At 45.2% G+C, this 12,283-nt stretch overlaps 1 protein-coding gene across 2 annotated transcripts in view; it reads right to left on the bottom strand.

Annotated features, from left to right (window-relative positions):
- GLB1L (galactosidase beta 1 like) overlaps nucleotides 1-10,098 on the bottom strand; it is a 45,654-nt gene extending 35,556 nt beyond the window's left edge. Inside the window, exons 1-6 of one of the 2 annotated variants that reach the window (XM_077447860.1) lie at nucleotides 10,080-10,098; nucleotides 9,809-9,924; nucleotides 4,512-4,681; nucleotides 1,800-1,950; nucleotides 253-313; nucleotides 55-149 (exon numbers count right to left, since the gene is read on the bottom strand). In XM_077447860.1, the coding sequence (XP_077303986.1) occupies nucleotides 55-149; nucleotides 253-313; nucleotides 1,800-1,950; nucleotides 4,512-4,681; nucleotides 9,809-9,859 (528 nt within the window). In that variant the 5' untranslated portion in view covers nucleotides 9,860-9,924; nucleotides 10,080-10,098. The other variant, XM_077447859.1, reaches the window with a different exon arrangement.
- Between the last annotated feature and the right edge of the window lie 2,185 nt (nucleotides 10,099-12,283).

The raw sequence follows: 12,283 nt of genomic DNA, 5'->3' as shown, positions 1-12,283 counted from the left end.
TAAAATAACTGTCCCTTTTATCATGAATATCATTATCCACATTTTAAATGTCACCTGGACACTGATGATGTTTCCTCCATTGCAGTACAGGCGTGGCTGGATTTTGGGGAGCAGGACGGATAGCCAGGAATCCACAGCATTTAAGTAATCTAAAATTACAGTCCATGATAAAAGGAGTGAATACAGCGAATCTGGATTACTCAAATCTGTTTGAATGCATGAAAGAACAGCTCCTGTACAGCAGTTGCTTACCTGGATCTGAGGTCCGCAGAGCTATGTCTTTCTTATTCAGGAGCCAGGCAGGGAGCCCCCCCTAATACAGAAGACAGCATTGAAGAAATGTAATTACTATGGACTAAGGCCTATGCATTTTTAGTGCTTTTTGTATTTTGCAGATTTGCACTGCAGTCTATTTAACATGATTTCCTATGGGACACGTTTTGTAGTGCACTGGAGTGTGATGACGTGGCCACTGCAAATTTACAAATGTATTTGCAAAAGTGTGCAAACTAAACCCCTTGGTTTTAAAGCGGAGGTTCACACAAAAATTGAACCTCCACTTTTCGGAACCCTCCCCCCCTTCGGTGTCACATCTGACACCTTTCGGGGGAGGGGGGTGCAGATACCTGTCTAAGACAGTATTTGCACTCACTTCCAGGCATAGACTCTAACGGGAGTCTATGCCACTTCCTGTCCCGCCACGCTGTCTGCTGGGACACACACGGGTCCCAGAGACAGCGCGGACCATTCTCATTGTGCTGCGCGACTCGAGCATGCGCAGTAGGGAACTGGGAAGTGAAGCCGCAACTCTTCACTTCCTGATTCCCTCACCGAGAATGGTGCTGACAGCAGCCGAGAGCTGAGCGATTGCTTGGCTTTGGCTGCCGACTTCGCTGGACCCTGGGAAAGGTAAGTGTCCATTTATTAAAAGTCAGCAGCTGCAGTATTTGTAGCTGCTGGCTTTTAATATTTATTTTTTTAGGCGGACTCCCTTTTTAACGTGAACTGTTAGCCCTTGTACACACGGTCGGACATTCCGACCACAAAATCCGTCTGATTTTTTCTGACGGAATTTGTCCGAAACTGGTGTTGCATACACACGGTCGGACAAAGTTTTTGGAAAATCCGATTGTTCAGAAAGTGATGATGTTAGTTCGTTACGATGGGACTACGTTCAGGCTAGTAGCCAATAGCTTTGGTCTCGTAATTTGATCTGAGCATGCGTGGGACTTTGTCCGATCGGAATTCTCTACAAACGATCGGACAAAGTCCCATCTGATCATGTTGTCGGAAAATTTTATATCCAGCTCTCAAACTTTGTTGGTCGGACATTCCGACGGAAAAAGTCAGATGGAGCCCACACACGGTCGGATTATCCGACAACATGGTCCGATCGGACATTTTCCGTCGGAATGTCCGACCGTGTGTACAAGGGCTAAGACAGAATAATTTGGTTTGTTGCAGGCTGGCTGGAAAGTGAGATGGGAATTTTTCTTTGTAGTTTTTTTTTTACATGCATCGCACTTCCATGTGCTCCTAGCTGCAAAGGCCAGTTACAGTATTGGTTGGGGTGGTTGCCATTTGTTTGCACAGGCGGAGAGAAAATGCTTGACCCAAAGCTTCCAGATTTTATCAAAACTGATCACTCTATCCAGTAATTTTGCACGCAGCCTTTTTGTAGATCAAACTCTCCTTGATTTTGCTTTTACATTTAGGAAGGCTGTTTTTTTATTTATTTATTTTTTTAAGTGTTCAGCACGGCTTGAGAGAGCTACACTATGCCTAGGGGGGCCCCTTACCATATCCCACTCCGCACAGATGTAAGGTCCGGGCCTCAGGATGACGAGCAGGCCGAGTTCTGCAGTCAGGTTCAGGAAACGCTCCAGGTCACGATCTCCATCAAAATTAAACATCCCGGGCTGAGGTTCATGGAAATTCCAGGGAACATACCTAGAAAGAGATGATATTTTATATGTATACTTATGTGTCATTTGATTCCACCAGTGCTGCAATTCCAGTTATAAGCAGATGCTGGAGAGTTAAATTATCTACCAGAAATCTTTTTTTAAATCGCGTAGATTTTTATTGAATTTTATTTTTTTTATACAATTTTAGGCTGGGTTCACACTGCTGCGGGGGGAGATCCGGATGTGATTCGCACCGCAAATCACATCCGATCTCCGTAGCGATGCGAGTTCAGCCATACAGATAGTATGGCTGAATTCACATCTCTCCCGCAGCAAACTCGCACGGGACCCTTTTTTTGGTCCGCAACAGAATCGGATCGCATGGGGGTTCACACCATGCGATCCGATTCCTGTGCGAGTCGGCAGATCGCACTGCGATATGCAGACGGATCTGGGGGGTGTCATTAACATTTCACTGACACTCCCAGCCGTTCGCATAGGGCAGTGTGAACTGCCGGCGGGAGGCATGCGATGCGGGAAAACGCTGCGGATTCGCGGCGTTCCCGCATCGCTGTGGTGTGAACCCGGCCTTAAAAAGGACACAATAAAAAAAAAAAAAAAGCAAGCACAAAGAGAGCTTCCTGCAATCCTCATCCCCCTACCACCTCCAAAAAGGGAAAGGAGGAAAAGTACAGATAAAACATGGAGGCTCCGATATTGGTACAGACATAACTCCATAAAATGTAAATAGGAATGGCATTATCTTCATCAATCAAATGGCACAAGAACATAAATACGTCAATATTTGTTCTCGAACAAGAGTCCAACTGAGTAGTAGCCTAGAGTATAGCACCCTCGCAAATAACAAACATTATGGGGTTGATTTACTAAAGGCAAAAAGACTGTGCACTTTGCAAGCGCAGTTGCTCCAGAGCTTATTCATGAGGGGAAGCTCTGCTGACTTCTATCATCCAATCATGTGCAAGCAAAAATGGTGCTTTTTTCCCCCCTTGCATGTGATTGGGTATTCTTTACAAAGTGAAGCTTTACCTCATTTACTAAGCTCTGGAGACAACTGCACTTGCAGAGGTGCACAGCAAGTTTGCTTTTAGTAAATGTGTCGCAAATGTAGGGTGCTTCTAGGTGCATTCAACTTGTGCATGTGACATCAGTTTTGGGTGCTTTTGATATCATTCACAGTTCATGCCAGGGTTCCTGCTTCAAGCTGCTTTTGTATTGATATTGACTTGTATGGGTATAAAAGCATCTCCGATACCAAAAACAGCCCTTTGATACAGATCCTTAATATGATACTTATTTCAAATGCTCAACAGGTCTTCTGAGCTCTGGGTATTCGTCCCTGAATGCATCGGACCCTAATTGCGAGTACCGTTTGGCCCCTTCCAGCCTCAGACTTCCCCTAGACCAGGGATATGCAATTAGCGGACCTCCAGCTGTTGCAGAACTACAAGTCTCATGAGGCATATAGCAAGACTCTGAGAGCCAAAAGAATGACACCCCGAGGCAGAGGCATGATGGGAATTGTAGTTTTGAACAGCTGGAGGTCCGCTTATTGCATATCCCTGCCCTAGACCATGAGTGTCCAACTTGTGGACCAAGATGGCCATGAAAAGAACAGATGTGTTTCGGAGGGGAGGGGGGCACACTCCCTTCCTCAGAGCTTAGCCTAGTTCTGAGGAAGAGGCGTGCGCCCCCGAAACGCATCAGCTTGCCAGCATAGTGGGGTGTTGTTGGAGTACAGATATCCTGCACTGTATGGCATCTTGTGGTTTACACGCCCTCCCGTTTTAACTTTTGTGAGTATCCATTTATACCATTTTTTTTTTATCTGTCAATACATTTTTAGTAATGCGCTGGGTCAGGGATGGCAAACCTTGGCACCCCGGATGTTTTGAAATACATTTCCCATGATGTTCATGCATTTCCCATGATGCTCATGCACTTCCCATGATGCTCATGCTCCTGCATTTCCCATGATGCTCATGCATTTCCCATGATGCTCATGCACTTCCCATGATGCTCATGCACTTCCCATGATGCTCATGCACTTCCCATGATGCTCATGCTCCTGCGTTTCCCATGATGCTCATGCGTTTCCCATGATGCTCATGCGTTTCCCATGATGCTCATGCATTTCCCATGATGCTCATGCGTTTCCCATGATGCTCATGCGTTTCCCATGATGCTCATGCTCCTGCAGTTCTTTTTTTATCTGTCAATACATTTTTAGTAATGCGCTGGGTCAGGGATGGCAAACCTTGGCACCCCAGATGTTGTGGGACTGCATCATGGGAAATGTTGTTTCAAAACATCTGGGGTGCCAAGGTTCGCCATCCCTGCACTAGGTGCTCGCGGCTTCCTGTCTGTTCTTTTGTAGCTTCACATTGGATTCCCCAATCTGAGGAGGACTGCATCTGCCAAGCATTTTGGGTCTGTTGTCTTATAGTCCTATCCAGCTATGGAAGACCTTCTTGCGGCGGATGTGACTGCTTTTCTTTGCATAGTAAGAAATGGAAAGTAACAAAAAGAATTGTGAAAACCCACGGATGAACCTCAGTGTGGTCAGAAGAGAAATCCGCTTACACCTGAACGGCATTGAGTCCGGTCATGTACATCTTCAGCAGGCGGTCCTTCCAGTAGACGGGTGGCACTCGGAAGTAGTGGATGCTCCCCGAAATGTATCGGAAACACTTGCCATCTTTCAGGAAGCAGTCTCGGACATAGTCGATGGTGAATGACGGGTCACCTCGGACCTGGAGAAAACAAAAAGGATATTGTGCCGGTATCTTCATCAACATGCAGGTGTTACGTCTGTTACGGCAAAACACTAACCGCACACAATGCACCTCACAGAGCTAAAAAGAGAACAAGAACTTCCTCAAGTGATGGGATATTTCTAAACTATCAGGTGTGAAGGAAATGCACCGTATGTCACATTGTTTCCAAACAGTATACAGTATTAAGCGCCAAAGTATATATTATGTTGCGGGTTCAAATGCAGCTGCAAGGAAGTATGGTATGAATTAAAGTTTAACCACCTCAATACTGGACACTTTTACCCCCTTTCCTGCCCAGGCCAATTTTCAGCTTTCAGCGCTGTCACAATTTGAATGACAATTGCGTGGTCATGCAGCACTGTACCCAAGCTAAATTTTTTTATTAGTGTTTTCACACAAATAGGGCTTTCTTTTGGTCCTGTTTAATCACCACTGGGGTTTTTTTTTATTTATTTTTTTTGCTAAAAAAATAAAATAAATAAATAAAATAAAAAAAAACAGAAAATTTGGAAAAACAAAAAAAAAAAAACCTTTTTCTTAGTTTCAGTCAGAAAAAATTGTAAAGAAGTAATTTTCTCCTGCGCTGATGTGCCGGCACTGCAGGGCACCGATGAGACAGCACTAAGGGCCACTGATAGGTGGCACTTATGGGCAGTGATAGGCGCTACTGATAGGAGGCACTTATGGGTGGCACTGATGGACAGGCACCGGCTTGCATCACGAAAGGGCACAAATTGGCATCACTAAAGGGCACAAATTGGCATCACTAAAGGGCACAGAGTGGCAGCACTAAAGGGCACAGAGTGGCAGCACTAAAGGGCACAGAGTGGCAGCACTAAAGGGCACAGAGTGGCAGCACTGGTGGGCACTGTTGGGGCTGCACAGATAAGCAGTGCCCTGATTATCTTTACAGTCTCCCCTGCAAGGAGATGCCGCTGATTGGCTCAGTGTGAGGCGAGGAGAGCCGATTACCGGCACTTCCGTGTTTACATTTGATCGTCTGTGATTGGACACAGCCGATCACATGGGTAAAGAGCCACGTCATCATCTCTTTACTGAGATCGGGGGTTGCGCCGTGTCCCAGGGACAAAGTGCGCCACTGCACTTGTGTGCCTGCGAGACTGGGGCGACATCATATGACTTAGTCCCAGAACAAGAGAGGATCCTGCCTGCAGTCTATACGGCGGAGGTGGTTAAAGTGGAACTAAACAAGGCCTTTTTTTTTTTTTTCCATTTCGGATAGAGTAAGGGAGGGTCAGTTTTCTTCTTCTTTTTGCCATCTGTTTACCATTGGGGAGAATTCCCTTCATTTCCTGTCCCATAGCCGAAAGAAACGAATCCCTGGTTGTCACCAGAACTAGCTTCCCCATTGGAAGACCCCCCTCTACTCCTGTTCTGGTGACAAATAAAACTTTTGGACAAATAAAAAGGGTGAATCTCCTTAAGAGTGGCACCGACAGCAATTCAAAAAAAAAAAAAAAAAAAAAAAACCTGACAGGTGTTCTAATCCCTCTCCACCAAAGTTTTGCCCTTAGTTTTACCTTAACCACTTGATGACCATCCTATAGCGGCTTTACTGCTACAGGGCACCAGCTGTGCTCTGGAATATATATATTATGATCCTGCAGGGGGCGTGCCACTTCTGCTGTGAATATTCACAACAGAAGCCGATCTGTGGGTGACGGGGCACTCAATGTCCTCTGGCAACCGCCGATCGTCGGTAAGCTACACAGAATGGGGATCTGCCTACATAAACAAGGCAGATCACCGTTCTGACAGGGGGAGAAGGGATGGATTCTGTGTTCCTGCAAAGCATGGACTGGACGTGGACTTGAATCCATCTCTTCCACTAGTAAAAACAGCACACATAGTAAACACAAACACTGGTTAAGCACACAGTTAACTCTTTGATCGCCCCTGATGTTAACCTCTTCCCTGCCAGTGTCATTAGTACAGTGACAGTGTATACTTTTTAGTATTGATCACTGTATTAGTGTCCCTGGTTCCCAAAAGAGGTGTCAAAAGTGTCAGTTAGTGTCTGATTGTCCACCAAATCATTGCAGTCCCACTATAAGTCGCTGATTGCCGCCAGTACTACTATAAAATAAATAACTAAAAACTCCAGCATCTATCCCATCGTTTATAGACGTGATAACATTTGAGTAAACAAACCAATATACGCTTAATGGGATTTTTATTACCAGAAATATGTAGCAGAATACATATTGGTCTAAATTGATGAAGAAATTTGATCTTTTACATTTTTTTTTTTTTATTGACTAGGTTTTATAGCAGAAAGTAAAAAAATAGATTTTTTTTTAAACGTTTTTTTAAAAAACACAGAAGTGATAAAATACCACCAAAAGAAAGCTCTATGTGTGGGAAAAATATGACATAAATTGTATTTGGGTACAGCGTCACATGTGCAATTATGAGTTAAAGTAACACAGTGCCATATTGCAAAAAATGGCCTGGTCACTGATAGGTGGCACGGATGGGCACTGATAGGCGGCACTGATAGGCGGCATTGTATTGTATTGTTTTGTACTGATGGATGTCAATCAGTGCCAAACAATAGTGCATGCCAGTGATGCCCATTGTGGGCACTGATTGGCATCCATTGTGGGCACTGATTGGCATCCATTGTGGGCACTGATTGGCATCCATTGTGGTCTAGGGTGGTATACCTGGTGCTGGGCATCCCTGGTAGTCTGGTGGCGCCCTTGGTGGTCCAGAGTGGGCATCCTCGGGGGGGCTGCATTGATAATCGATCAGCACAGACCCCCTCTGTCAGAGGAGCAGCCGATCGGCTCTCCTCTACTCGCGTCTGACAGATGCAAGTGAGAAAAAGCCGATCAACGACTCTTCCTATTTACACTGTGATCAGCCGTGATTGGACATGGCTGATCACGTGGTAAAGAGTCTCCGTCGGAGACTCTTTACCGAGATTGTAGTTGCGGGGGGGCAGACTGACACCCCGCAACAACGATCGCTGCAATGTGTGCCCCCGACGGCGCGCCGTGTTTCAAAATCCGGAGGACATCATATGACGCCCAGTCAGGATTTTGAAACCACTTTGCCACCATCATTCGCCTATAGGGCGGGCGGCAAGTGGTTTAATAAAATCTGTTTTCAATACATACCTTATTTTGGACCCAGTGGTGCCAACACTGGGTCTCTGTGTTTCTCTATGCAATGCAAGCAGATCATGGCTGGTGAGCGAGACTGGCAGGGTGCTGTACAGAGCCTCCTGAGAACATCACAGCACCCTTCCCCAGTACTCCTCTCCGGAAGCCCTCAGCCCTGATGCAAGCAGTGGGCAGACACTTGGGATACGTAAGAAATGAGACGGGGCTCTATATGACTTCCTGCAGCTTCTAATGCACATTGTGAGAAGCTCACAGTGTGCGGTGAAATCAGAGGAAGTCATTTCAGTGCAGGAGAGGTTCCGGTAAAACTTTGCAAGACTGAAGGGAAGGCCGGAGGTCAGATTCCCGTTGTGTTATATATAACCACCGAGCGTCGGTCTGTGGATTTTGGACTGAAAAACAAGATTCAGAAAATCTTATTTTATTCTGCTGCAAACTACCCTGAAGGTCCCAGGCTCCATTCACAACTAAGCGATTTGAATCGCAGAGATTCTGCCCACGATTCCAAATCACGGGACACGTTTGCGATGCCAATTGCCGCGCGATAAATCGAGCTGCAAATCGCGGCAAATCGCAATGCTTGCCCCTTTTTTGGAGCGACAAGCTACATATGTTGCGATTTTGCTACAATTGCAGTGAAACAATTGCGGCAAAGTTGCACCAGGATTGGGGTGCCATTAACCCTTGCACAGATCTATAATCCCACAATTAGGGATGAGCTCAGGCGTGTTCGCATGGAACACGTGCAGAGCCCGCCAGGAAGTTAGTGCAGCGCTGCGCTAATCACAGGCAGTGAGACATTGCCCCGATGTGTGGCTGCAGAGATCGGGAAATGTCTCACTGCCTGTGATTAGCGCAGTGCTGCGTCGACTTCCTGGCGGGCTTCCATGTGAACACGCCTGAGCTCATCCCTACCCACAAATCTTGTGATATTAAGCCCTGGTTCACATTGATCCAATTTGGCGGCGCCAATTGGGGAGCAGCACCGATTCCCAAAAGCAGTTTCTGTACTACTTTTGGTTATTTCAGGGTGCGATTTCCATTGACATCCGTGCAGAAACCCCACACAGATGTCTCTGAAATCAGTCACTGAAGTCGAGACTGACATGCGGTAATAAAATTGCGCAAGTTCATTCCCGCAGTCAGTGTGAACCAGGGCTGAATCCACTACTTAAAGAGGAAGTAAACCCTGATGGGTGTTACTTCCTCTTTGATTCCCTGCAAAGGTAAAGCATAATGGACTACTATGCATCGCATAGTAGTCCATTATGTGTCACTTACCTGACACAGGAGCCAGCGAAGTCACCGCTGTCCCCTGTAGTCCGCCGCATCCATCTTCTCGGTGGGTCTTGCCACTCCGCCGCTGTCATTCAACAAAGCTGCGATGACGTCACTCCTGCGCATGCGCACAGGAATCGCCACTTGCGGCATATCGCCGTTGACAGCGGCGCGCTCAGTGCGCATGCGCCGTAGACAGCGGTGCCTGTCTTTCGGCAAATATCTCCTAAACCGTGTAGGTTTAGGAGATATTTCTTGGACCTACAGGTAAGCCTTAATCTAGGCTTACCTGTAGGTCAAAGTGGTTTGTAAGGGTTTACAACAACTTTAAAAACCTAGACCAGATGCGACTCGCAAGTTCCTGCACTATTTTATTTTTTGTGTGATTTCACATGCGACTTGCATAGACATCTGTGCATGAAGTTGCACAGATGTCTATGCTGTCTATGCAAGTCGCATGTGAAATTTCACGAAAAATAAAAAAATAAAATAGTGCAGGAACCTTTTTTTTTTTTTCAAGTCGGAGTCACACTGATTTGAATAATTCCATTGCTGACAATAGGCACGACAAGTCACACCGGTGTGAACGGGGGGGGTTTAAACCTGGAAGCTGATTGGTTACTATGCACAGCTGCACCAGCTTTAGTAAATCTGCCCCCATGGGGTGTGTACGTACCTGCTCACATAGGCAGGCGGCCAGCAGCAGGCAGAGGATAGCGGCTCCCATGGGTGCTCCCCACAGATCTCAGTTAATTCATACTCTTCCTCTCTCTGATGTTTCCTTGAACTTTCCTGGAACACAAAATCACAATCATGTGACTCTTGGTGCTTCGCCTCCGGGGTCCTAAATCCTGGCTGTGAGGAGGGAAAAGCAGATGTGATGTCCTGCAGATAATAGAAGAGAATGAAGAGAAGCACACATGGAGATCACAGCACAAGACACAAACCTGCTGAGCTACAGGCTTTTCCATCATGTGGGCCCATAGGGCGAGTCACGTGACATCACCTATTTCCACTAAGAACAGCTACATACATTCTCTCCTAGCTGGGCAACGGCAAAAAGCAAACCTATGATAACTGACATTCAAAAAAGTAAAAAAAATAAAAAAAACATATAAATAAAAAAAAATGGGGCAAATTCAATAGACCATTCTGTCACTTTTCTGCCATCACTCTTCTATTATTATTAATTATTATTATTATTATTATTATTATTATGCTGAATTTACAACTTGGGGGCAGACCACTTCAATACTGGGCATTTTCACCCCCTTCCTGCCCAGGCCAATTTTCAGCTTCCAACGCTGTCGCATTTTGAATGACAATTGCACGGTCATGCAACACTGTACCCAAAATAAATTTTTTATCATTTTTTTTTCCTGCAAATAGAGCTTTCTTTTTGTGGCATTTGATCACCTCTGCGTTTTTTATTTCTTGCGCTATAAACAAAAAACAAGTGACAAGTTTTAAAAAAACACAATATTGTTTACTTTTGGCTATAATAAATATCCCAATTTAAAAAAAAAATGTTTTCTTCAGTTTAGGCCGATAAGTATTATTCTACATATTTTTGGTAAAAAAAAAAAAAATCCCCGCTATAAGTGTATATTGATTGGTTTTAGCAAACGTTATAGTGTCTATAAAATAGGGGATATATTTATGCCATATTTTTTTTTTTTTTTTTTTTACTAGTAATGGCGGAGATCTGCGATTTTTATCGTGACTGTGACATTGCGGTGGACACATTGGACACTTTTGACACTATTTTGGGACCATTCACATTTATACAGCAATCAGTGCTATAAAAATACACTGATTACTGTGTAAATTTCACTGGCAGGGAAGGGGTTGACACTAGGGGGCAATCAAGGGGTTAAATGTGTTATCTAGGGAGTGATTCTAACTGTAGGTGGCGATCAAGGGGTTAAATGTGTTACCTCGGGAGTGATTCTAACTGTAGGGGGAGATCGAGGGGTTAAATGTGTTACCTAGGGAGTGATTCTAACTGTAGGGGGCGATCAAGGGGTTAAATATGTTACCTAGGGAGTGTTTCTAACTGTAGGGGGAGGGGACTCACAAGGGGAGGAGACCGATCGGTGTTCCTCTGTACTGGGAACACACCATCGGTCTCCTCTCCCCTGACAGGGTGTGGATCTGTGTGTTTAGCTGAGGAAGCTGAGGACATCATATGACGCCCACCCAGGATGGGAGATCCCTCCTGCAGATGTCACATGACTATGGGCAGGATGTATCACATGACATTTAAAAGTCAGTAGCTGCTGACTCTTAATAAATCAGACACTCACCTGTCCCACGGTCCAGCCATGCAGGCGCACGAAGCCTCGCTCCTCTCACTGTGCATGCGTGAGCCGTACTGCGCGTTGCAATTGGCCAGGTAATCTTATGGGACCTGTGACGTGTCCCAGAAGATTGCACGGAGGGAGGGGGGAGAGGTGATCTTCCTTCGGGCGCCGTGGCGCCAGGGAGGAAGTGGGAGGTGGGTGCCTGTAAGAACAGAGGAACCGCTACTCCCCCAAAAAAATGACACGCCAAATGTGGCATGTCAGGTGGGTCACCATCACTTAAAGTGAAAGTTCAATTTTTGGGTGAAACTCTGCTTTAAGGCTACACTAAAACAGCGCTTATTTTTTTGCGGTGCTTTAGAGGTGTATTAGTGGAGCTTTTGTGGCACTTTTCGGGCACTAGCGGGCGTTTATTTTTTTTAAGGTCACGTGACAAGGTGACCTTAAAAAAAAATAAAGGAAAAAAGACCCGTTACGCGTCACTTTGCAAGCGAAGCCCGCTCATTTCAATAGGCGGGGGAGTTTTTGGAGCGCTATTTATAGCGCTCTACACCTGCCCCAAGGATGCTGCTCGCAGAACTTTTTTTTTACCGTATATATATATATATATATATATATATATATATATAATATATGTATTTTTTTTTTTGCAAAGATTCTGGAGAATAAAATGGCGGTCGTTGCAATATTTTATGTCACACTGTATATGGGCAGTGGTCTTTCAAATGCAATTTTTTGGGGAAAAAATATACTTGTTTATACACGTATGTTTATAAACATATACTATGTTTCATGAAAATGTATTTCTTCCAAAAAAATTGCTTTTGAAAGACAGCTGCCCATATACA

The sequence above is a fragment of the Lithobates pipiens genome, unplaced genomic scaffold (assembly GCF_037356315.1).
Source record: "Lithobates pipiens isolate NorthernLeopardFrog02 unplaced genomic scaffold, aLitPip1_a1.2 Scaffold_22, whole genome shotgun sequence".
Classification (NCBI taxonomy): Eukaryota; Metazoa; Chordata; class Amphibia; order Anura; family Ranidae; genus Lithobates; species Lithobates pipiens.
The sequence above is the reverse complement of the archived record's forward strand: the minus strand, read 5'-3'. Positions and strand labels throughout refer to the sequence as shown.